We start from the raw sequence: 27,907 nt of genomic DNA on the forward strand, positions 1-27,907 counted from the left end.
ATATATATATATATATATATATATATATATATATATATATATATATATATATATATCTGTAAAATGTAAATGTCATTTTATGAATATATCTTTTTATTTTTATGTATTTTTGCTTTTAAGCGTATATTTTCTCGCTTCTGGCAAGATAAATCAACATGTTTTTTTGTTTTGTTGTCTATTTGTTTAATAGCAAATGCTTATGCAGGATGAAAATACAAATGTTTTATATGACGAATCCTACATAAATATCCTATATAACCGATGTAACAAATTTAAAAAAATTTTTTATTAGATAAACAGTGCAAAATATGAAATTGCATATGTCGGTATTCAATATCTTTAAACAAAATGATATGATAAATGAAATGTGTTGAATTGGAATGCCGTATTACTTGTTTTTGAAAAAGGTTACAAACAGCCATGAACATTACTCTGTTTCATGAATATTAATGAGAATATACTATATCAACATCTAAAAATACCTAATTTTTCATTTAATTCCCATCTTTTCACCGTTAGCTTTCAAGGTAAACAAGTTCACGTGAAAAGTTTCACAGACTCCTACAGTTTGAGAAATTACATGATCGCTAAAATCGTCGAATTAACATGAAACTTTTCAGTTTTTCCATTTCTGCCCTAAGGAAAAATTACACGGTCGTTACTCGGAACAATTTAAATGAAACCATTCAAGTTATATTAAATATATCGTAACTTATTGCGCTCACAGAATATACATGCTGAAGACAGTCCAAATGTCAAGACTCGTGTCTCGCGACTGATTCTCTATAGCCGCTTCTGGGTTCTCGTTTGAGCTCCTTGATGACGACGGATTTGCTGGAACCCAATGTCGGCATGTCGGAGTCCTCGTCGTCGGTCACATGTTCGTTTCTGATCATCAGTTTCCTCTTTCTCTTCCTCGAGTTGGGCGTCTGCGGCCTTGGCCTGTCCCTGCTGCTGCTGGACTCGATGGACTCGTCCGCGACGCTGTGTCTCCTGGACCTGCGCATGCTCCTTGGATTCTTATTGGGATTCGTATTGTTCTGCGGCTGATCCACGTCGAGGATATAGCCGATGGAGTTCCTCTCCCTTCGAAGCCGCACATGCCGACGTTCCTCTCTTCTGAGGAGATCGTCCTCGCTCTGGGTTCGTTTTCTGGGTCGCCGCGCTCTCCTCTTCTTCATCCGCAGGTTATCCACGGATCCCATAATAACATTCATGCTGCTGTTTTCGACGACGATCTCGTTCAGTGCGTCCATGGAATGCACCATTCTGGGCATATGGACTGCCTCTTCGTAAGTAGGCGGACCGATAATTTCCAGAGGATGAATTCTGGGCTCCGGCGGACGCTCCGAGCGCTCCAAGTGCTCTTGGAGATCTTCGCTCACGCGTTGATTTCTGAAAATATATTCGCGATGCCCTCGATTGATTTCGTCCAACTGTTCTCGCGATTAAGGCTTCTGGGTCTCTTGTCGCGGAACTCTTTATCGATAACGTAGATATGAGAAAAAGCATGTCAAAAATTCTTGCGGAATAATACAAAGATGTATCCATAAGATGACACATGTAATCGATCGAGTAGATCTCTAAAATTGTCCCTAATTTCCTCTTGTTCTAACAATCAATAAATTACCGTAGAACCAACGTGTGTCTGTATGTGACATGCAATTTATCTTTTTAACCTATATTTCTTCATGATTTTATCGCATTCATTTTACGATTATTCATTGACTATAGTTGCCGCGAGAAAACAAGAATTTTAATGATCAAGTTGTTTATTGCGGGTGAAACGTTATTAGCGAATAGAGAATTATAGGTTAGAATAAACCTCACAATTATTGGCATCCTTTTTAGTCATTGGCATTCTAGAAAAATCTGGTTCTTTTTTACGATTAGCGATATTAGTTTGCAATTTCAGCTGTGTAGATCAAAACAGTATTGCTGTGTATTGTCAAAATAAAAGTGTTTAGACTATTTTACAGGTCTGGGTCCTTATTCTTGAAATAGTTTCGTATACGTAAGTTTTACTGCGTAGGTTTAATCATACTTTAAAATAGCTGTGCAATGAAAATATACGTATACTCAAAAATTTTAAGAATAGGTCCTGCTCGGTCAATTGCGTCATTTTGTGAACATATCATTTGATTCCAATCTACTTTGCAAAAATTTTTAGCGTACATTTTCCCGCTTCTGATGTCATAAAACAAGATCGCCGCGAGAAAACAAGAATTTTAACGATCAAGTTGTTTATTGCATGTAAAACGTTTATTAGCGAATAGAGAATTATAGGTTGGAATAAATCTCACAATTATTGGCATCCTTCTTAGTCATTGGCATTCTAGAAAAACCTGGTTCTTTTTTACGATTAGCGATATTAGTTCGCAATTTCAGCTGTGTAGATTTCTTTTGGATCATAGAGAATGCCTATAAGAAACTTAATTGTAATATTGGTCGCACGAAAAACCAGGTTTTTTAGAGTTTTGCTGGTTTTTTTAGGTCTTTCAAGGTTTTTCTAGGTTTTCCTAGAATGCCAATGATTAAAAAGGATATCAATAATTATGTGATTTACATTAAGGATGAAGAAATAGAGATATCCTTGCGATATAGTTTAAATCTATTCGTGGCATCCGCGCGCGTCTCACTAAACTTTAGAAAGACAGCCACACGTCGGTAAGCTTCCTCTTTATCACTTGCAAAGATTGCATGTACCAGCTTACGAAATTGTAATATAAATCTGTGCTGTAGTCGGTTGCGGTTCTAACGGGTAGAATGGGTACCTGTTTTATCTGTTGCAGATAGGTGCTCGTTTTACCAGGCGCAGTTTTCTCAATTACAAAGCCCACTAATGCACAGAATAATGCAATTACGTTTCTTGAAAAATGTGAGAGTCGCCACGGGATGCATCGAATCGTTGAAACGTTAATTTTGTGTTACGCAACGTAAGGTCATCGAGAGACCACCCGTAATATACGTATCGATTACGTACGAGATGACATGAGGTGAAGCGTCTTTATGTAATTTTCATACAAACTCGGCGATTAATCATTCGAAAGATCCCTCACCTTGTTTGTGCAAATCGCGATCTCTCGATGGCTTCCACGTGTATTCTCTCGAGTTGCCGCCTGTGCTCGTTGGCTCTTCTTTTCATCTTTATGGTGTATCTGATGGACACCACACTGCCAAACAGGACAAACGCAATGAGTATGCCGATCACAACTACTCTCCAAGTAGCGTTGTGCGGACTAGGACGCAAGTAATCGTTCCAAACGTCGAAACACGCGGCTTCCCACGAGTAGCCGGATACGTTCGCCGGGCTCTGGCAAAGCAGAGTGGATCCTGCCGTTCTCGGAGGAGGATCTGTCAGAAACTGGTAAGTCACGTAGAGTTGCGCACAGTCGCATCGCCATGGATTATCCTCCAAGAGTACCAAGGACAATGACGGATTGTTTTCAAATATGTCGGGGTTTATCGCTTCCGTCAAACGGTTACCTGCGGATTAAACGATTGATATAATGAATCGTGATCTTTCGAACATAACTTTATTGAAGCTTATATAAGGTGCACGAAGAAAATACTGTCGTATTTAAAAATTATGCTTGCTGAAAGCTTATTAAATATAAAATTATGCTGAAATTATATTTCTCTTCGTAACGCTTTTGTAAAGCTGAACTTGTGCCGAAATTGTATATGTAGCGTAAGATACTATAAAAGTAATAAATATATTTAACGATTTACCGAATATAAGATACAAAAACATTCAAACAATTACAATAATTTGCAATAAAAAGTTAAATGCACGTAACATTTTTAAACAAATATATAAAATTTTAGTTATAATTCTATACGATTCAAGATTACAAAAATTTTGTAATATTTTTTACTGCAATACTTTCTCCGTATAGAAAATGAAAACCGTTATTGCAGGAAGAAATAAATTTCAAAGTATCGATCTCAATAATTGATATCACTGAAAATTTAATTCTGATTTAGATATAAGTAAAATTTAATTTAAATTAGGAATAAAATAATTGCATAAAGAGATAAAATTACAAATCTAATTAAAATTTTCAAATAAAATTAGAAATTTAATTGAATTTTTTATTTTAGTTTGTTTATATCTTATATTAACAAATAAGTTTCATAAAATCGGACGTTTCTTCCAAATTGTTTCAGTTTTCGTGTAGATGTACGTCTAAAGTTTAGTACCTGACAAGTCAATCTGTCGCAATGATGGTAAATCAGTGAAACTTTTATTGTGCAATCCCACAAGTCTGTTCCTTTGCAAGTCCAGTATTCGCAAAGTCGCCGCTGTTAAATGACGCGGCAACACCTGCATTTCGTTATTCTTCAAATACAGATTCCTGATTCTGGGCATGTTCTCCAGACAGTTTGCTCTGAGTTTGCTAATCTTATTGAAAGACACATCCAACGACATAGCGGTCGTCGTTAGTCTCGGTACTGTCTGCAGTTCGTTGTAAGAAAGATTCAGAACTTTGAGAATTATATTATCGTGCAATGCTAACTCGTGTATATAATTGATGCCGTTCATGGACAGATCTAATATCTGGAGCTTCGTCAAGCCTTCGAAGCTGCTGGTATTTACATTCTGCAAATGGTTCACGTCCATGTACAACTGCGTCAGCTGTTTGTTCTTGGCGAAAATGCGATTCGGTAGCATGCTAATTGCGTTATGAGAAAGACGAGCGTACGTTAACGACGGGAGGCCGTGGAGCCCGGGTCTGTCGAGTCTACATCTCGATACGTCGAATCTCTTGAGCTTCGCGTGCTGTATGGTCGTGTACCTACAATGAAGTGACTTGAAAAATCTCCCGTAATTCATAAGACGGAGCGTGCTGTGTTACTATATAGACTACTAAAAAGTATCATGCAACTTACTGTATAGAACTTCTCTGACTTACTTCTAATATAAACGAGCACATAGTTCCATTTGTAAATTAATTATAAATATACTTAGTCACAGTGATAGTTACATATAATTCTCATTACCGAGTGCAATACACCAGTGCAGGATTATTGACCAATCGTAACTCTTCTAATTCGGAGAGTCCGACGAAAGTATCTGGATCTAGGATATTCAAGTTGCAATCAGACATGTCCAACGATCTCAGTGTCGCACTGATAGGTTTCCTGATGTACCCCAATGGATTTCCCGCTAGGTTCAAATTGGTCAGCGCTGACAGTCCACTCAAGGACGCGTTACCTAGTTCTTTTATAACTACAGTTCACAAACGTTTAGTGCTACAGATCTGTACAGATCTCAGTACGAAACAAATTTATTCGAGCGAATAAACTTACCAGAAAAGAAATTATCAATATAAATTATCAAGTTTAACTGTAAGGCCGGTACGCATAGTCTTATTTTTAAGGCTGTCTTAAGTTCATCTTTAGATATTCCGTAGCCAATGAAATAAACCGTTTATCATCTGAAGATAAACTTAAGACGGTCTTAAATATAAGATCTGACTATGAATACCGACCTAAATATACTAGTGATAAACTCATCGCTCTAGACGATGGCTCTAAAGACCGCCGGTGAGATGAGTTCCGTTGAAAAGACTCAGGCAGCAATAAATATTTAATATCTACAATTTTCTTTATACATACGGCAGCGACTTGCGTCGATCACCCGAAGTACATCGCTGGTCAACCCTTCTAGAGCAGGTAATTGATTCCTTGAAATGTATAGAAACACCAGAGATGGTAGTTGGCTAATAGAAGCAATATTTGCTACGGATGCGATACGGTTCTCCGATAGATCTAGTCTCTGAAGCTTTTCCAACTGTTCAAGATCACTTGGCAGAGAAGTGAGGCGATTTTTGGCCAAGTTCAGGTATAATAGCTCGGTTAATCGATTCACATCCTCGCTGACCTCGGTTAAGAGATTGCTCGACAAGTCCAAGTGTTCGACCTGGAAAGGATTAATCTTAATTAGTGCACAAAACACTTATTACAAATAGAGGTTTATTAATCAAGAATATGTTAGTTGAAATGAAACGCGATAGGTTGTAGAAAGCGTAACACTTGAAACATTTTGGTTAATATTGAATTTAAACATCATATACCAACAGCTGCGAGATCTTTAATCGACGTAGTGACATATTTGCCCCAATCGGGCGTATTTTTTCTTTACGATTCTCAACGATGCACCGTGTTACTTCAGTTTACTGACGCGATAAGATTCAGAAACGGTATGCTAGTAATTAGTAACTAGTATATTCAAGATTAGACTAGATTGCGTTTGAGAGTGACAAGGTATTAAAACAAGAGGAAATAATAATATGAAAATACCAAGCAGACTCACAATATCACTGATATTTTCGGGGAATGTCTGCAATCCTTGTTTCGAGCACACGATGCTCCTGGGCGCTTGATTGAGATAGCACAAACACCTGGTGGGGCAGACGCTTTGGCAGCCCGCGATCGGCAAAATTGCCGCCCACGTGACGAGCGACAAAACGAGACGGCATTGACGTGTTATCGATCGTTTCTCCATGTTCTTTTCTCACCACCGTGCCGAGTCAGGCAGAGTAAACGCACGGCATCCACATTCTCGCGGCTATGATTCACTCCGAGATCGCCGTGATCGGGACCGCAACGGTGAACTTCCGATCGCGCGGTGTCATCGTTGGTATTACGCGAAGTTAAAACGTGTGGACGAAGTGATCGCCGAAAATAGCTCTGGGCTAATCGATGACTGAGCGGACCGGTTCCACGAGCAGCTCTGTAAGTACTGAGCAGTTATCTTTGATAAGTAACGCAGGGCACGCCGTGCGATATCTCCGTAAGATAACTCGGCCGCTGCGGTGCCGAGGTGTCGAGCGCGTTATTCTGCGCGATAGGAGAAAAATCGGGGAAAGATAGAACGGTGAATGCACTTGCCATCTGACTGTGTGGTGCACTTCGCGTGCGTCCGCAGCAAGGCAGACAACACCAGGCTCCATGCAGAAAAATGCATACTGCATTCAAGCAAATGTTACTTGCGCTCAAGTATTTCGTAAATTTATACTATATCCGTAGATCTATTATATAAGTTCATCATAAGCATCAGATTTATTCATAATACATTCGGAATCCTGATAAGCTTAGCATTCCAAGCGAGAATATTTTATTAGAATAAAAGTTTTATTTACTTACTACATACACAAAGAGTCAAATTAACTTTTTCTAAGGATTTGTAATATTTTTGTGAGAAAAAATAAATTTTTCTTTTCTGAGTACACGACAATGAACTTTTTGAAAATTTGCTATGAGTATATTTTGAGACTATTATCAAGAAAATATTCTTTGAAGATAATCATCATCCAAGAGAAGGAAAATAAATTTGGTAATAATTTTTCGTAATTAGTGAGATGTGATGTAAAACAATGATTGTTAATTCGAGTATATTAGTTTTAAGGGGAGACTAATATTTTCTGTATATAATAAGTAATTATGTTATTCAACAAAAAATACTCACCAAAGAGAAACCTGTACCTGAGTTAACTCGTAGCTAACACTTGGAATAGAGAATTTTTGTCGCACGTCAATTACGAGGTAACTCGTATTTGGAAAGCAATTCGTTAAATTTACCTGACTATGCTTCGTATTCCAGCCGTTAATCTTGTAAGTTTCTCATTATCGATCAGCCCGGCTGAATTATCAAGACGCGGATATTTCAACGAGCTTGGGCACGGATCGGAGGGCTTCGTCGTTTGCAAGCGGCACAATCCAGGGAAACGGGTTTTCCATGGAGGAGACATGAATGGAAATTTGAATGGGCAGTGCCGTGGAAAATGTAAGACATTAGATAAATATCTCGAGTATCCCGAAAGCCGATATTGAAGCGGGCATCTCCGCGGTCTAAGCCTCTCTCGGCTGACCCATGCGGATATTTTCCCCTTCTCTTCGCCCTTCTGTCGCCGCATTACGATCTTTTTTCATCGTTTCCTCTCAATCCGACAAGACCATATCTGCGACTTCTTTTTACCGACATGGAGGATCAGGTCAGTGATGCAAGGGTTCGTCGTATGTGTATTGTACTTCCATGTAATACGCCGACTGATTACAACGTGTGACACAAGTGACTCGTTATCGTCGATATCTTCGTAAAAAGCTTTAAAGAATTTGCACGCGATTTATGCTTTGGTGTGTGAAAAATCGCAGCGGAAAATAGCGATTATAGTAAACAGAAAAGAGCACTGAGATTTATAAGTAAGGTCTTAGCAACAAGACAAGTCAGACAAATTGTCTAGTGAGAAAGATTAATGATACCGATATCTCAGTGCTGAAAAATACAAGAGAGAAAGAGAAAGAGAGAGAGAGAGAGAGGGGAAGATGGAGGGAGAGAGAAAGTAACGTGGTGCAAAACTTGTTTCGATGTGTGCACTTATTACGGTTGAATAGAGTCATGTCTAAAAAAGTTAACATTGTTGAATTAATCACAGTGGTAGATACAACAATTTAAAATGCACAAGGATATCTAAAATAATCGCGCATTCTTGTGAAGAGAGCTGATTATGCGTGTGAATTGCAGTTTTATATGACGGGAAAGCTCGGACGAAGCTCCACCCTCGAATAGAGAGTTTTAAAAAGACTTTATCCGCGCAGGACTGACTCGCTCTCTTTTTCACACGTCCGGCCGGGCCAATAGAGAGGGTAGGTCACACCCTCAGGAGGGTGTAAGAGGTTTAGCCAGCGCCGGCGCTTAGCCCGGGGTTTATCCGGTGGGGAAGAGAGAACGTGTTCTACCTGTTGATACTAAACCAACCCCTTCGCCACGATTTCGCAAATCCGGAGTTTCACGTTGAACTCGTAGTCACGCCCTCCTGCTCAACAGATATCCGCAATTTTTCGAGCGAGTCACCTATGCAACCTCTATACGCGAACTCAGGGCGTCGTGATGTCACGAGTCGTCAGAAAGACAATGCGACAACTCATTTTACTGGCTGAATTAGGATTTTAGCGGCGTCAAGATTCAAAGGCGCACCCGACAAACGAAATGTGATCTGAGACGATTTCGTCGGGCCTGTATTCGCGAAGGGGTGTGTATATTTGTCGCGCGACACGCAAGTGATAAAACCACGCTAATTGTAATTGCTTGTGATTAGTTTAAATAGAACCCAATGTCATTGAGATATAATCATGCAATCGAATTGCTTAACAATGATAAATAAAATATAGAAATTAGTGAAATTAAGAAATAAAATTGACTTAGCATGAACTAGAGAGAGGTTCTATGATATATAATTAAAAATTGAAAAGGAAGGAGCTATGCGTTAGAATTTAAAGCGCTAAATAACTTTATGAAGGACGATTATTTATCTTAGATGTATTATCTCTATCTTAATGACACATAAATGTTTCGGTCTGGAAACATTTGTGTGTCATTAAGATCTTTTTAGAATGAATACTTTACTTACTGGATACGTCCCAAATAGCACGAATGTCTAAAATATGCCTTAGAGACATCCTGAAGACATTTAAAACAAGTGGGATACCTTTCAGACGTCTCTAACATATCTTTTAGACATTTATATTGTATGGAATAATATTAGTCCGTCAAGAATAAAATGTTGCGATCTTTTTTTGTGCAATTCATAGATGCGAGTCAAACTGTCAAAAGTTTGCAGCCGATCCCAGGCAGTTTAGCAAAGCTAAACTTGTGATAATAAATAAAACCGACTCAATACTCTCTTAATACTTTATACTATGTAATGAATAAAATTAATTTAATGGTTATATTTTAACCTTATAATATTTAAAATTTATTTTCAATTTCTCACACATCCTGATTTCTCTGATAATTATGTAATTTTCTAACGAGCTATCAAGCTTTCCCTCGGCTGCAAGCCGTACTTTAATCTACACAATTGGGTGCGCGATAGTGGTTGTGAATATTCACGCAATATCGAATTCGCGCTATATGCAGTAACCACCGCGAAATGAAGATTCCAGCCGCGAGAATGGCTTCGGGATCGATCATCTCGGCGCGCCGATTCCTCGCGCTCACCCTTGCGCGCCGAGCACCAGCGAACCAGGTAGCAGATAGCTATAATTAAAAGTCGATCAGGCCGGGCCCTCGCAGATAAAGAGACTTCGCCCCCGAGAGCGTACAGTACGCGCCAATAACGATCATCTCAACCACTTGGCCACAAGCTCATCATCGAAACAGCATAACCTGAGAAAAAGTGTTTGGCATTTGTAACTATCATCACATAGAGAAATGATTACTATAAATTATGGCGAAGAAAGCTACTTTTTATTCAATTCTACTACAATATCAGTGATAATAACCTTATATGCACGTTGCTACTACCATTCTGTGTTAGATCAATCAAAAATATGTTTGAGGCCAAAAGTAACTATAATTTCAGTTAAATCATTTTCTTCTTTTAATATAAGGCAACTGCATGCAGCGACATAGCTTTATCTTAATGAACATGAGCGATTTCTAAAATAACGTGTTGAAGGTTCGCAACGACCGTAGGTGCTGCACGAAGTCTTTAGGGCGAGAAACTAGGCAGAACAGAAAACCACGATGACATCAAAATAACGAGAAAATGATTGAATCATGATAGAAAGTTGAGCCTTTACAATAATTTTCTCGTCTTTGATATCGTGATTTTTATTTTACCTGGAAAATAGGCGAATGTAATAAATAGGTATATGTAATGTATATATATGTAAAACGAATGAAACGAATGAAAAACGATTAAAAAAAAACTATCAATGATTCTGTAATGTTAGAAAAGACATAAAGTCGTTGGAAGGACGGTTCTTCATTAATGACGAAATCATCTTCTTCCCAGATGAAACAGGAAATCACGATAACGTATCAAAGTGATGTCAAAATGACGAGAAAATGACTCAGAAATTCATTTTATTCATTTTTATTTACAGTTCGTTTTCTCGTCATCCTGACGTCATCGTGATTTCCTGTTCTGCCTGGATTCCACAGCAAAATGCCGCAGCCGCAGTTACCTTCGCCGCCACGAGGGAAGACAGGCCGACTGCGACTTTCTCTCTCGGACTGACTCCTACGAGATCGTCACCTCCGATAGAAGATAGTTAAAACCGTTGACCGTTTATTCACTCCGGCCTTCGTCCGTCCTCATCGAAGTCACGAGCTCGGCAGCAAGTGCTGTGACTTACTCGCCGCGGTCTACGTGCCTCCATCGCGAAACGTCTCTCGCCGGGGGATCGGCCTCTTCGTCACTATTGAGGGCACCTGTACCGGAGAGGATATAATACCGGCGCGCGCTATCTGGAGTATATTTTTAACGCCTTCATTTCCGGCCGCGCTGGGACACCGGAAATAGCGGGACGATACCTCGCGGTGTTTCAGGTATTGATCAGTTCGAGGAGCCGGTGCCACCCGTCCACCCACCCCCCGCGCGGATGGGGTAAGGGAGGTGCACGCTCTGCAGACTCGAAGCTTCGACCCCCGCACGGTCCCCGCGCTTTTCCATCCCCCGCCACCACCAGCTCCCCGCTGGCGACGCCCCTGTCCGCCACCCCCAACCGCCGGCAGCGGCGTAACGTCGAAGACGGATCTTTAGGTATCTCCCGCCGTCTGCGCTCGGATCTTCGGACTACGCTCCGTTGGCTCGGTGCGAGCGAAACGGCGGTAGGTGGCCGGTGAGACGCGTTTTTAGGGAAGAAGCGAGATTGACGGTATGAACTTTGTCGCTTCGCGGTACACAGCCGCCGCACGGCATGTACACAAGGGGTGGCGGTATCGATAGCCGCGTCGATGACCGGAATATGGCTCGCTGCTAGCGAGGTCGCCGAAAGCGTCGAACGCTGTGAAGGAGTTCGCGAACAAATCGTCCCGTTATGCCCGTATCAGACTATGGATTGGAGACTGAGGATTGCGAATTGAAGATTGAAACTTGACAGAACAAAGCAAGCCAAGGTAGAAGTTTATTCATTCAAAATCTAATCTTCAATCCGCAATCCTCAATCTCCAATTCCTAGTCTGATACCAGCTTTAGAGCTGGTCTCAGTCTAACTGAATCTTTAAGGGCTTGTTGAGTATTATAAATAATACATATATTACAAATCCTGATATATAGGAAATAATTTGTATATACTACAATATATACATAGAATATATAGAAAATAAAGTATGTATATTTATAATATAAAAATTCATTTTTTTAACGAGCGTCTAGGCGTTCAGATAATATACTTAGTTTTGCAGGCTGACATTAGACTTTTAACCTAATTTGCTGAAATATATACTGAATATCAATAAACAGTAACGATCTGAAATTGAAGCGGAGAGAAATATGTATACGTTTTGATTAACTCGAGTTTGCCAGTAACAGGTTGATTAAAATTGTTTTAGGCCAAAGCAATCGGCAAATAAAATTAGTCAATCGTCAAATGTAAAATCTTAAACAATTTCATCGATTGGTAAAATTAATTATTCATTAAGCAAGTCGAAAGGTGCAATTCCTGCGGATACAAATGTAGTTCTAGAATTGTTTTTATCTTAATGATAATATATCTAAATAATGTGATATTTTACCTATTCATTCTTATAGCTACAGAATTGTCGAGTAGAATTATTCATGGTGTGATCCTTCAATTGTTTTGAACATTACTGCGCATCAAAATTGTGCCACAGCGCGTGGAACGCGCTATTACTTCGCTAGCTTTGATAGATTTTGCGAACGTCGCGGTTATTGGTTTCCTGAATTTCTTACACGTACATTCGTTACGATTACGTTTCACGGACAGAGAGATGAATCTCATTTAATTAAATTTATCAAAATGCCACGGTGAAGTAACACGAGGCAATCCGACATTTTCCGCGTCTAGTAATTTTGCTCGTGGACGAATTGATTTTGCATTCGGCGTATGGATTTCAAGTTTCAATTTTATATATAGCAAATATAATTTTTTATCAGAAATATATAAAACCGAACTTTAAATAATAACTTTTTTATTCGTTTGTACATCACGATTTCGTTGGATCGAGAAACAGAAATTTCAGATAATTAGGATTATATTTCGCTCGCGTTCATAGATTTTGCGATTAGCATGGCTTTTAATTTTTGATTTCCTACGTTCACGTCACATTTTTCGTAGGCGGTTTTTTTTGTCGAATTAAATTGAAAAATTTATCACGAACATATATTTCGCAAAAGTACTGCGGAGCAGATTTCGCCAAAATGTTACGGAGAGCAAATTTCGTAAAAATATTGCGGAGAGCAGACTTCGCAAAAATATTGCGGAGCCGTATTGGGTAGAAATCTTCCCAAAGCTGGCTTCTTCGATGGCCATTGCAGAGCCATCGTGCGTGAGATCGTCACGTCACTCTCGATTACTTCGTTCGCGTACGGTGCCGCGCGATCTTACGATCGGCGCAATCGGTTTTCAATTGGTGAGTTTTTTCCCCGATTCGCAAGACGTTATTTAATGTACCGCGAGTGTGTTCGGGAAATATCAGAACTACCGTCGTACCGCAAGTGTATCCGCGACATGTCGGAGTTGATCGTACATTCGCGATACACATTCATCGAATAAATTCGTAAGTTCCGTTTTGAAATTAATTGAAGCCGTTCGGGGCAGTGTCGTCGAAATATTCGCGAAGCACCGCTAAATATATTGACATTAATCGCATCGCGCGTACAGTGAAGAAAAATGACCGACAACGTGGAATCATGGGACCATGCAGGCCGCCACGCAGTTCAGGATGCAACGAGCTTGCTTTCTTATACATATATGTTTAAGGCAACATTATTGATATAATAATGATGAAGTTAAAATTGAGAGTTTAGCACAGGTGCAGTGTGTGTGTAAAACTAATATGATAGTTAGTGGATGTCCTCCGTGAAAAGAAAATTATAAATTTATTAAAAAAATAATACAAGAAATCAAACGCATTTCGATCTTTTTGGATATAATAATGAATAATCCTAATTATAAATTATAATTTTGATTACAATAATCAAATATGATATATCGTAAAGTCTTCACATTTAGTACCGTATATTTGAAAGAACGGGTCGAGTCGATATATTATTAACAGATATAACAAAATAATGATATATTATATTTCAACAACAAAAATTTCTAAACGTCACGTCGCGATTGCTTGTATCTGGTGCGTGTTATGAGAATGAAACAGTCTAATGAGTCAATCTCTCGATACTGATTTTCGCGACACAAGTGGAGGAAGACTTATCAAGCATTATGCACGCGGTCTCACGATCTCAAAGTGATTTTATTTTCCCTAAACTCGTCCCCACCTCGTGGCAGTTCTTAAGCCGGGTTATAAATAACAGCTTATCTTTTGTCGGCTTCAACGCCGCTGCGACCTCGCACAAAGCCAAATTCCACCCCTCTTGGCGAGCCCTCTCCGCCACCTTTTATGTCTCGTAAGGGGTCGCGCGCGAGAAGACGTCTTTTCAAACGTGCACTCGTAATTGCTTTGGCATGTCCCTAAATCAAAACCCGCGATTTTTCCACATGGAAGAACACCTACGTGCGATTTGCAGAGAAATAAAGCTGCGATCACAGTAAACTCATGCTTCTAACTCTCGCGTGCGATTTTTGTGTAGGTAAGGTGACCAGATTTCCCAGCCCTAAATTCGGGACACTTCATAAATATGTGAAGCGGGGGCGGAGGAAGGGAGTAAAAAGATCCGAAAATTATTTGACAATTATTGAGAATGATGACAAATCGGTGTCTCGAATATAGCACTCAAAAAAATTCGGGACAAAGGGTGAAAAATCGGGACGTCTGGTCACCTTAGTTGTATGTGTCGAGAACAGAGGAGATTACTTCGTAATAATGTACTTACAATATATGCTGACGACCGCACGTCGTTGTTTTCGGCACTCTAATACTTATTTCCGCAGGAGACTCACAGGACACAAGTGAAAGACGTATGGAACAATGGAGCGTTGTGTCCGCGGCAGTTACTCGGCATGAAAAGATCGCAGACGCGCGCGCTGTCAATCACGTACACCAAAAGTTCATTAGCGCGCCGAAAGTGCCAAAAATGCATGAATGTGAATGCGTCAGTGATGCGAACGAGGTCGCGCGTCTACAACGACGCGATCTGTACGGCGGACGCCTTAACCACTTGCTCGAGTTAGAAGCTGAGCACAATAAAAGGAATAAGGAATAGGGAATCGAGAACAGGAAACAGAGAATAAGGAACAGTTCAATATTAAAACATGAAACCTAATTCATCAACGCAGAATAGAGAAACAGAGGAATAACGTTATTTCTTGTTCTCAATATTCCTTATTCCTTATTCTCTGTTATTCCTTGTTCCTTATTCCTTTCATTGTGTTCAGTTCTTTACTGACCACTCTAGACCAATCGCGTTCGTTTCGCACTACGAGGTTGTCATCGTGGTTATTCAATCTAGGCGTTGGTAATAAATCGCGCGGAATACTCGATCTTTTCGCGCCAAGCAGCAGCCATGGGCATACATCGATCCACATCGCTCCGCGTTTCTCGCGTCTTTTATCCGTCGAAAGTGAGTCTCGCGCGTTAATAAGTCTCGGGAGTGTTGAGAATAGCGATGTGCGATCGCCGGGGCGTATCGTGAAGACGTCATTTGTAAGTAATCTCGTTTCTCCTCGCGGTATATGCGGTCGGTGCGCGACGTGTCGCGCCGACGTCCTTTACATTTGCTAATAACATCGACTCGCTCAAGTAGCAATAGAATTGGGTGATCGTCGGATTTATTGAACGGGAATTAGAAATGCGAGGACAATCAGAGAGAGAAAGAGAGAGAGATGCGGGATATTCGGGCGGTTGCGTGAGCTTGTTAGGAAAAGAGATACGAAGAGAGAAATATCTCATAGAGCGCGTTCTTTTCGGCCGCGGTGCCGTTCACATATTGGCGTATATTTTCAGCGCGACTTAATAATCGCGCGGCCATCTTGATTCTCGATCTTTCTGCATCGAGCAACCGCTGTGGACACATCGATCGACATCGCTCCGCATTTTACGCGTCTTTAACTCGTCGAAAGTGAATCTCGCGCGGAAATAAGTGTCGGGAATGTTGAGAATAGCGATGTGCGATCGCTGAGGCATATCGTGAAGACGTCATTTGTAAGTAATTTTCTCGTTTCTCCTCGCGGTGTATGTAAGGTGACCAAATTTCCCAGCCTTGAATTTGGGACATTTCTTAAATGTGTGAAGCGGGGAGAGGGGGGTAAAAATTCAAAAATTATTTGACAATCACTGAAAATAATGACAAATCAGTGTCCCGAATTGCACTCGAAAAAATTCGGGACAAAGGGTGGAAAAATCGGGACTGTTCCGAAAAAATCTGGTCACCTTAGTGTAGGAGCCGTGATCTTTTGATTACAAGAAAGAATTAATCTCTTTTCGTGTAATTGAAAAAAATAAATAATTAATATTTTATTTTTTTCATTTTCAATATAGTGCTAATTAGATCGCAGTTAGATGGACAAATTATATTTTCTAATTACATTTTTTTAGCTTGACTTGTGTGATTCCCCCACTGTTATTTATTGAGGATGGTCCTGATAAGGGCTGATTCTTCTAGACTTTATTTTACAACAAACATCCTCATGACATCGACATACTTTACACTTATAATATTATTGTACTGTAAGTGATTTGTGCATTGGCTCTTATGAGCCTCCCGTTGAATTTAATTGACTGCATATTAGAAGAGCCTTTAACTTCTCATTTTATTTCGATATATTCGAACTGGGGGGAGAAATGTAGCTTTACAAAGTGAAGCATATTCAGTCTATCTGGACAAACATCTCGAAAGATTGATTCGATAAACGTTTCGCGCGCGTTTCACGCGATATTTATACACGATTGAGGATAATAGGATGATAATATAGAATAACATAAACAGTAATCAGACATCGGAGGCTGTATGTAGCCACGATATCTTTATGGAATCGCATTTTGCTATATACAATTAGGGCAAAACACTCGTCTAAACTAAGTAGTGAAGCGGCATGAAGCAGCGGGCGCTAATTTCGAATAGTCAGCATTGAATACCGAGCGTCTTGCGTATATTCGCCGGTGGAACGAACTCTCTCAACTACACCCGACACGTTTTATGGTAAAATCAGCGCTATCTTACGGCGGACATTTATCGAGTTGTCGTTTAAGCGGGTTGTTGGTTGACGGCTGCGCGGTGTGGAAGTAGCTTAAGTAGGTGGATTTCTCGCTGATATTTGAATGGATGTCGGCTATTTGTGGTTCACTGCGTCCTTAACAAGATCAGGGACATTGAGGCACGACACCCCCTAAGGATGAGATGCACAGCCCGCGTGTCTGCGCGTACGTCAGTGTTGCGAGCGTGCGTGTGTGTGCCCGCTCGCTCGCTCGCACATCTGTCGGCGCTCCCAAACCCCGGAAGAGAAGGACTCGTCCTCGCCAAACCTCAGCATCCTCGATGTTTCCGTCGCATTGTCTAATCGCCTCCCGGTTCGGTCGCGTCCTCTCGCTCCCCCTCCCCCTCCCCTCTCTCTTCCCTTCCTCTTGCCGTCTTCTGTTATTTATTGTCGTTTACCTACTTTGCGATATTCGTAGTTCTCATATTCTGTTATGTGCTCACGCGAAGAATGAAAATGACTTCACGACTAATGAAGGCAAACAGTTCGCGTTGTTCGCGATCGTTAAAAATTATCCTTGGTCGAAGACTCGTATTTCTTAGGTGGAGTACATTTTAGGCGGGGATCGCGCAGATTGTTGAGTCTGTTTTACATGGATGTTATTTAGCGAAACGTGAATCTACCTACACACACACAGACACATATATATACTCACTCACTCTCTCTCTCTCTTTCTCTGTTCTCTTTCCCGGTTTCTCTCCCTTCGGCGCGTTGATGTCTTCCTTCACGCACATTACCTCTTTTAGAGGAGCGTTTCCTCGTCTTCAGACGCGATAAATCCGCATTCAAATTCACTGCTAAGTCTGTCGATAGGTATGCGGATTGTGATTCGCGCGCCTGCTACGCGGGGTTGTTCCCGGCCGACGATTAAAGGTCGCGAGTAAGGAAGCGTGTCGAGGATGAGAGAGGGAATTCGTGCTCGGTCGGAACGGGTGGATACGCGTCACTGTAACTCACGGTTACTACATACGTTTTTAACACGGTCTGATCTCTCCACTTAATGAAAATATTTCACACGACTATTACTTAGACGATGTTGTAGTGACAATAAATTTATCTAATTGCTTATCTTCAATAACTACTGCAAAGAATATATGACTAACGAGTCAATTGTGATAACCATATCACTTCAGTGTGACTTTTTACTCGACAAACTGTATATATTAATATGTTAAATGCCGTGCTGGTCAGTGGTGGCCGGCACTACCGCGTCTTATTAAGTTATTTTATTAATTACGTATGAAGTATATAATTAATTGTATCTATGCCAAATTGGTTGCGCGATCACTAAAGAGTCGATGAGACGAGATGAAAGATATAAGTACCTAAAATTTACACAGAGAGAACGATTTCTTCGGATTTAGCACTCATTTGTTTAAGGATTAATTGTGTCTCATTTGTGTGTTTAATTAAAAAAATATATTATTTGAAGAAAATAAAATTTGATTGTTAAACAAATAATATATTATTCGATTGTATTTTAAATTTTATTTCGTTGAATTATCATGTTTTTTGAGTATAAAAAAATCGATCGTTAGGATCGTAAGGAAGAAAAAGAAATGTCGAATTTCTTAAGATTATTCAAACAGAATTGTCAAATAAAAAAATCAAGGGAAACAATTTTCTCCTTTAAACCAAACAATAAAATTACTTGAAAAGCCAAGCAAACGTATTTATTAAACCAGAAATTGGTTTTTTGGAGCTATTCAAATAAATAGATTTTTTAAATTTAATTAAACTTGCTAAATACACAGAAACCGTTCTCTCTCTCTCTCTGTGTGCGTATTGTATTTTTAGTAATTTCATTATCAGTTGAGTTATTATACTCAATCAATGGAATTCAACTTGGCAGTCAACGTGTTAATAGCGGAATGTACGCTGAAAAAAAGAAATGTTTAGTATTCGTAACTATAATCACATAGAGAAATAATTATAAATTATGATCAGAAAACTATTTTTTTATTAAATTCTACTATAATGTTAGTATTGATAATCTTATACGCATATCATCACTACTATTTTCGCGTTGAAACAATAAAAAAATATGGTTGAGACCAAAAGTAGCTATAAATTTCGTTAGATCAATCATTTTCTTCTCTCCTTGTAAGATTACACATGCTCGGAGGATGCGAGTACTCCTGATGACTGTCTTACCGTGGCACAGCGCGACACCAAAGGTTGCTCGCGGATGAGCGTACTTCTCGTTCACGAGTATGTTCACTATCTAGAAACCCGGGCGACATCCGCGTCGCGCGCTAAAGAGAGCGAAGAAATGGTGGCGTGTACGAGACGGGCAACATGCCAATCTTGCGCAATGCTTTTTATTGCCGCGATAAGCGGCCGTGCTGGCCCCCCATCTCTCGCTGGCAAACCGGCGAAACGTTACGAATGTAATCTTTACTTCTGTGCCTTAATGGACATTTTCTCGCTGGCGCCTCTCGTGTTACGCGCCCGGCGATCCTCACACTCGGAATGTTTGACAGAAGGTGCTTTCTTTATGGTCGCGGAGGAAAAGAAACGCGATAAGCCCGTCGACAGGCCCAGGCCTATGTACGAGCTGGTTACGAGAAACGATGACGATGCCGTTCGAGATAAACGCGACCTCTCGGCACTTCGCCCGCACTATCACGGGTAATTCCGCGGATAACTTCATCATTCAGTCGTCTACTACGGTTTGTTGTACGATAATTGTCATTAAGGTGTTGCTTAGTAGAGGTTAATAAGTTAGAATCGCTGAGGAAAGTAGCCGTTAACCCTTCGCGTCACCAATTATACTTTTTAGGGCATAAAGTACAATCTGTGTTTGTCAAGCGTGGACAATTTCAAATTGCTATAACTTTGTTAAAAATCGGTATTTTTAGAGATATTCTTTTCCAGAGATATAGACAAGGTTCAACTATAAGATAGTAAACCAATAAAATCAAAATTTGCAAAACAGATTTATACGATTTTGTGCGTTTGTTGCGTTTGATTCTTTTGTTGCTTCATATCTCGTGTATACAACGCTTTGCGCGCTAGAAATAAATATAACAGTGTTTCCAATTTTTTTCTTTAATGGTTACGAGATGAAAAAAATTAATCTTCTAAAGGATGAGATTAAGAGAATATCGAGAGAAGAGTTGCAAGGATTATTATTACATCTAGCAAAGATATCGACTTAATAATTTGGGGATCTTGATGCGTCGTTAAATGAAGGCATTCGTCATTTCTGAACAATGCTGCGGTTGATTTTTTCGCGTAATGGTTTGTAACGCGATGTTCGAGTAATACGGCGCAGTGAGGCTTGAATTACAAGCGAGGTCTCGTCAGTTTCAGGAGACTTAAAAACTTTGATCCATCTCTACCTATAAACCCCGTTCTGGACGGGACTTCAAGTTCTTCCTCAGATAAAGCGCGACTTGGCCCGTCACCCTGCAAAGAATTTAATGAGATTTCAGTCAATCTTAGTCAAACTATATCTAGCTTTTGTGTTAAACAAAATTACAAAATGAAAAGCTAACACAAATACATTATGTACACGATATCGTGATTCTATGAAGACATTCTGCTAATATGCATCGTATTGCACTTTCGTATTTTTGCATTACATGAAAAGTTGCGTATAATCTGAAATACGTCTATAGATGGAATTGCGTAGGACAGTTGGATGAAATTGAGCCAACTCTTGATTTATGACTATCAATTATTGACTAAGAATTTATTATTCAGTTGTGAACTACTACATGTAAATAACTGAATGCTCATTTGTGCAGTTTATAATGTTTCGGAGTAATTCTGTTTTCTTTTTGACGATAACAGAATATCACGATTTATTTAAACAAACAGATCGATTGAAACAGTTTATAAAAATAAATTGTAATTCCCATTTAATAAGCGTGAAAAGAAAGTACAGTATAAAAAACAAAAGAACCAATGTCCCCATCTTCTAAGGATATAAAGCTTGATCTATAATGTATTCTTTGCTTCCTGCTTCTTTCTCTTTATCTCTTTCTGATTCAAACCTTAAGCTTTAAGCCAGAAAAAGACAGAAGACAAGAAACAGAACACAAAGAGTATATTGTAGATTAGGCTTTAATTCTTTTAAGTCAAGTGTTGATGCCGAAACATTCCCTAAATCGAGTTACACGATTTTGGGCCTTATGTGTACACGAATAAAATTCGATCAAGTCGAAGTAGAAATCTATAGAGGAAGAATTTCGTGCAGTAAGGTTAATTGAAGTAATGTTAATTGCGTCGGGTCTCTTCAGATACGCGATCGAACGAGAATTCCCGGTCCCTTTATTTATCGTCGTCGGGCGGTTCAAGTTATAGATGCAAATTAAACCGCTCATTCATCTTATGGTAATTGCACGGCTGGGATTTGCAAATCCCTTGAACTTTCTTCCAACTTTCTCCCACCGTCTCGGGCTGCTTGCGGCAAGCTTACACGTCGTCGCAACGTATCGTTGTAAATGAAGGAGCTAGTCGCACTTAGCTTGTCCAATCTCGCGAAATTATTCCATAATAATTTTATCTATACTAAAACATAAACTTTGTTTCAATCTGAAAGTGTTCTCCATTCATAATAACCGAAGTGACAATTATAGTAGTAGTAATGATAATAATTACACTCAAAAAAATATAATCTGATTCTTAACGAAATCTTCTTATATATAGCCTTAAGAGAATTCTTCTAACCTCAAAGAAAAATATTCTAAGCACAATGTTATTCCTCTTCATTCGAGGAGAAATATTTTTCGATAAAAACTTTTGCTTACAAACAAGAAAAATATAAATAGCACCTAAATAAATTTTAATTTTGTCAAATTGTTTCAAATTTATTCAAAACGCATTCTGAATATTAGTAAATTTAACATTGCATTCTCACACACAGGAATATTAAATTAAAACAAAAATTTGATTTATTTACTACATAGAGTGGTATCAACATTTTTTTGATAAAGTTTGACAATATTCTTCTAGAAAGAATGAATTCTTTTTTTGAATATGATAATTATGAATTTTTCCAAAATTTTTGATGAATATATTTTAAAATATTATCAGAAAAATATTCTTCATTGAAGATAACTTAGTCTAAATTTTTTGGATTGAAATTTCGAAAAGCTAAGTAACTATTGAATTATTCAAATTCGAGTGATATTTTGCTCATATATAGTGAAATCTCCACTCTAAGTCATCGAGTAAATATCTTTACTCGAAATTGAAGAGTGAATTTGATGTGTTTCACTGTTAGAACGTATATAATCGATTGAAACGTTCGCTTATATGGAGTGAGAAATCATTCTAAATTTTAGTGAATTCCTCATTCTTTGAGTGACAGTATTTTCATTTAAGTAAAATCGTCTCAAGTGAAAATACTGCTACTCTTCACTCGTTTTGACTAAAATTCCATTCCAGGAAGTTTGGAGAGCAAAAGAAGATAAATAAGCTGAGTAAACACTTTTCTAAACAGCGAAATGATATTTTTCTTTGTGTGTAGAATAAGGAATGAGAAAATAATATCTTGAAAGTAGAGTTCTTTTTTTAGCGTTAGAGTATTTTCCTTTTGATTTTAGAAGAATCCACTCAAGGCTATAATATAAAAAATACGCTAATTTCATATATTTTTAGGTGTATTATTCCGATAAAGTAGAGATGATGGAAGGCGAAGTCGCCCAGACACAACGAATTGCGGTCATCTCAAATACACTTCGTCAATCTGCCGAGGGACTCGCGTGCATCGCGAAGATGATCTCGCAGGTTTATCTTGGTTAGAATAGAAGGGATTAGAGATACCGGCTTCTCTCGCAGGCAGCAGTTATTTTCAATTATCCTTCCGCCCCCTTTAGAGAGTTGCAGCTTTTCCTACCCCCGCAGCCGTTCTCCCTGGTCCGCTCTCGGGGGTGTGTAATGTATGCGAGATAAAGGCCGAAGAGGCGCCGTCGTAGACTAAGATATTACAGGGAAATGGTATAAGGTGTGGAACGTGGCGGTTGGAGGTAGTGGCTGGCAGGTTCCCCGCACGGTGGAGAGGGAAAAGGGGTGCCCATAACTTATCGCAGATTTAAGGCTCTTAGACTTAAGGGACTCTAATAATAATATAGCGCCATTCCGACACCGTTATAAGGAATACGCGCGTATAGCCGGAATTGTGTACTTCGGCGGAGTCCCGCGTCGATCGCGCGTATACGTGTGCGCGCAAGTGTGTGTGCCGTTTGCGTTTAACACACACGTCCCCGATTATTATAGACAGAAGCAATTTCGACGACACAGCTCGTTAAAATCGAGTTCAGCCGATAATCATCAAGTTAGAATCATTATTTCGGTGGGGGACCGTGAAATAAAATGAGACTTGACAAGTAAACCTATCAAAAAGTTACACTCCGATTTCTTTCTAATTTAGCACAAATTTAGAAGTACAAAAAATATTTAGGTCATATTTTTTCATTTTGGGTTTCACGGGCAGTTTATAGCTTTTTAATGTTCTCACTCCTACTATCAACAAGTGCAACTAAAATGCATAAGAAATAAAATTGAATACAAGATATAGACGTTTTTGGTTTACTGATTATGAACATAAAGTCAAATATATAAAATTATTTGTATAAAAAGTAAAACGTTTAAATAAAATATGTAAAAAGTTGAAAAAATTATTTATACAAATAATTTCTTGATTTGGCCGAGATTCGAACCATTTTTGACTAATTTAGCACAAATTTGAAATATTTTGGTTGGAATCTCGGCTAAAGAAATTTAGAATGGTTCGTGTCTCAGCTATGCCGATTTTGTTAAAATTTTAATTAAAATTACCGGATCTTGGTTTGGCCGAGATTCGAACTATTTTTGACAAATTTAGCACAGATTTGAAATATTTCGATTGGAATCTCGGCTAAAGAAATTTAGAATGGTTCGTGCCTCAGCTATACCGATTTTGTTAAAATTTTTATTAAAATTGCCGGATCTTGGTTTGGCCGAGATTCAAACTATTTTTAACTAATTTAGCACAGATTTGGAATATTTCGGTTGGAATCCCGACTAAAGAAATTTAGAAAGGTTCGTGCTCAGCTATGCAGATTTTGTTAAAATTATTTAATTATATCTTATATTCAATTTTATTTCTTATTAATTTTTGTTGTACGTATTGTTGATAGGAGTGAGAACATTAAAAATATATAAACTGCCCGTGAAACTCAAAATGGACCAAAGTGAAAAAATATCTAATATTTTTCTAATCTAATATTTTTTGTACTTCTATATTTGTGTTAAATTAGAAAGAAATCGGAGTATACTTTTTGGGTAGGTTTATTTATGAGAAAAATTCGAGACGCACCGGAAAAATATATAACCTTTTTTCAAAATAATTTTGAAATTTATATAGGTCGCAATTGTGCGTCTGAAATACACACAGAATTCGCGATTTTCGTTGCGAATGTTCAAATTCATAGGTCGTCCGTTCTGCGGGACTTATCGGATTCCGAGACGTGCGATAAATATTTTCGTATTCCTCTGCCTTCTGTAATGTTAGAACAAATTGCCGAATATGTCACGTAGCACCGGGAGTGTCTAAGATTTTCGCGCAAAGCGTCCTGATAGAGCCGCCAAGACTCGCGGCGGCTGCAGTAACGGAAAGGTACGGTCAGATAATGCAAAGAAGATGGAAGAAGGGCCGGTGGGCAACGGAGGAGATGGGAGGAGAGATTTAAGATGCGCGGCGTCGCGGTAAACAAAAGCCGCGATAAATTTCGTAAGTCGCCGAATTAATAAAAGATTACACCGCGGTTACTGCGGGCACCCGCGAGATAAGAAGACTCTCGGCGGAGCCTCGAGACCGCAGCTAAATCATCGGATATCTTGCCCCGCGATACATAAACCACCCTTCAGGCTTACTACGTATACGTTGTACACAACCCCCGCGTTATCTCTACCGGGACGACGATGCTCTCGACGCAGTCGATCTCCGAGAAAGAAATCCGGACGTCGGCTGTCTCGCGACGTTTTCACGGGAGATCGCGGAATCGCGACGATCGGGCCATCGACGAAGCGGCGTTTCTCGTTTGGGATATAACGGGATGAATTTGTCGCTAGCAGAAATTGTACACAGGATAACTTCATCCTACTGCTCAGTTCACCCTCTTTCTTTTGGTTATGGATATCTTCAACAAAGAATATTTTCTTCACAACAATCTCTTAAAAGATACCACACTGCAAATTTTAGACAAGCTCATTATAATACACTCAAAAGGAGAATTTATTCTTTCTATAAAAATGTTATAACATTTTATCGAAGAAAAAGAAGAATCGATTCGATTCTAGTCGTAGTAAAAGCAAATTGAATTTTTGTGTTAATTTCATACATATTATTGCAATAAATTTCAAGTAATTTAATGATGAAAAATCTCGCGACAACATAAAGATTTATTTTTTAAATGCAACGTTTGCCTTTTATTGTCTTTCATAAATTCGACGACTTGCGGAATTTGTCGTAACTTTCGTTGTTAACATTCAATGAAGTTCAAACCAGATAAGATGATTCCGCGTCGTCATGCTGTAGCACCGATCGATTCACTCATGTGCGACGAGTCGTGGGATCTCTATATTTACTTACTATTACAGGATAAGACATCGTACGAACTGATGGACAAATATATAGGTCCTTTATTAATTGGCAAGCAGGACACTTTGACAGACAGCTGGGGATGGGTGGAAGACCCGAGCCTCGCTTTGATGTCGAGGACCGCGGTCCATTTCATACTGCAAAGCTCAATTAATTAATTGACGAGAGAAGGAGAGAGAAAGAGAGAGAGGGGGAGAGAGAGTAAAGGAGAGAGAGAACACACGCGTGCTTATGCGTTCGATAGTTTCAAGACAACGTGAAGTCTTTCATTGGCGAGCAAATTTTTCGACATGCCGTTTGCATAGCTCGCCAGAGCGGCAATAACGCAGCGGTGTAATAATCCTTAAAATAAAGTATTCCACCTCGTGCTACGGATCGCTCAACCTCCTAACATGCTAAGATCCTAATCTTCCGCTCGGCGCTGGAGATGTTAGATTGCAAAACGGGGATCTGCTGTGTCTGTTTGCGCGACTAACTTACGATGATAAATTATTAAGGAAGTCAGTGCGAGAGAAACTCACGACTTAGTAAAGTAAAAGATATATGTGAAGTTTACACTTCAGCGATAATCTCTTCTCAAACTGATTTCGCGCGACATCTCCGCGATTAGATACATCAAAACCTATATTTATCCATAACATTTTTCTATTTCACTGTGAAAGACAGAGACGCACAGATAGACATGTAATATCTTTTCTTTTTTCTAACTCTTCACTTATTGATATATCAATGTCGAGACTATTAGCGCTCACATGATACACATGTTTCAGATACTTTAATCTGACACATTGAGGTCATTTTCATCTTATTTATTTACACTCCATAGGAGTACTAATAAAAATTTATGAAGATAGTGAATATACTTTCAGATCCGTAGAATAGAATTATGTAAAGAAATGATCGCAAATATATATTTAAGTATTACATTTTATTGCTAGTATAAAGAGAAATCTGATGAAAATATGAGTTTACACAGAAATATGTAATTTTGCTGAAAACGGATTTGAGAAATTAGCACTCTAAGATTTTATTGTCTATATTTAAATAAAAAAAAAAAAAAATATTGCATACATACACTTCAGTTCGTCAAAAATTATAGTTATTTGTTTATGCGAAAATATATCGTTTTTCCAGTTAAGAGGCGAATCATTAATAGTTTCAAGTTTTTGCAGTGTTAATTCATTATATTTAGTATTTTATTAATATTATTACAAAAATTAACTATACCTGAATCTTTTTTTCTTGTTTGTGATTAGAATTTAATGGTATAGAAACCTTGATAATATACTCAAAAACAAATAATTTTTTTAGAACGTGAACCGAAAGTTCTTATTCCACTAGTTTGCAGGTGATTCAAAATTAAAAGTCAAGTAAGATTGAAAAGGACTGCAATATGTCAGACTAAAGTTAAGTATCCATCAAACGGTATTAAGTCACCCTTTTTCAATCTCATCGACAGGACTTGGAAGAGTCAATGATAATAATTATAAATGTAGCCTGTCTTTTTAACCGTGACCTTTCAATTATTACTCTTATGGTAGATCGCTCACTTTTGACTCAGTTCCACACAGAGAAAGGACTGGATTTACTTAACACACGCCTTCAACACCTGTTTCACACTCTCTTTTGCACTCCGGATCCATTTATCGATTCATGTCTCGGCGCACACAATCCCGGCGCGTATCAGCGCAACGACGCTCGCTCCCGCCATTTTTGACGCACGACGATTTTCCGCGCGACATCGAGCGCGAATGTTCGTTAAGCGTGTTAAGTCCTCGGTATTAAGACGCGGCGGCCGAAAGGCAACGAGAAGGAGGAAACCGCACGACCGATGGAGGCAAAGAAGACGGAGGGGAGGGAGTACAGAGCGGCGGTAGGAGAGCGAGAAAAGACGAAGAAACGAGCTGAAGGCACACAGTGGCGGCCACCAGAGGCGGTGATCTATGATGGGATTACCGGTGGCGGTATTTCTTCATAACCGTTTCTCCGGGTCGCCAGTCTCTTTTCTCTTCTTCTTTCCACGACCGGCGTGGCCGTCCTCGCCGCTCCTTCGGCGACGTTCTCTCCTGGCTGGGCCTCTACGACTCTCTCTCTCTCTCTCTCTCTCTCTCTTTTTTCTCTCTCTTTCTCTCCCGTCCCTCTCTCTTTTCGCAAGAAGCTCCTCGCCTTCTTCGGCACTGACGC

The 27,907-nt window shown here is 39.2% G+C and overlaps 1 protein-coding gene across 4 annotated transcripts; it reads right to left on the bottom strand.

Moving 5' to 3' along the window:
• Positions 1-60: 60 nt before the first annotated feature.
• Positions 61-27,463, bottom strand: LOC116840277 (insulin-like growth factor-binding protein complex acid labile subunit). 4 transcript variants are annotated; one of them, XM_032806796.1, is made up of 8 exons: positions 27,274-27,463; positions 6,320-6,748; positions 5,623-5,926; positions 5,005-5,233; positions 4,204-4,799; positions 3,060-3,486; positions 726-1,395; positions 61-636 (listed from the first exon to the last, which is right to left on the bottom strand). In XM_032806796.1, exons 2-7 carry the CDS (start codon positions 6,509-6,511, stop codon positions 756-758), a joined length of 2,388 nt encoding a protein of 795 aa, XP_032662687.1. In that variant the 5' UTR covers positions 6,512-6,748; positions 27,274-27,463; the 3' UTR covers positions 61-636; positions 726-755. The 4 variants fall into 4 exon arrangements, with proteins under 4 accessions (XP_032662687.1, XP_032662685.1, XP_032662688.1 ...); XM_032806794.1 differs by having other exon boundaries at positions 61-1,395; positions 6,320-6,739; XM_032806797.1 differs by having other exon boundaries at positions 61-1,395; positions 5,005-5,224.
• Positions 27,464-27,907: the final 444 nt, after the last annotated feature.

This window comes from Odontomachus brunneus, unplaced genomic scaffold (genome assembly GCF_010583005.1).
Source record: "Odontomachus brunneus isolate Ranch 3 - 2012 unplaced genomic scaffold, Obru_v1 Obru_scaffold_009, whole genome shotgun sequence".
Classification (NCBI taxonomy): domain Eukaryota; kingdom Metazoa; phylum Arthropoda; class Insecta; order Hymenoptera; family Formicidae; genus Odontomachus; species Odontomachus brunneus.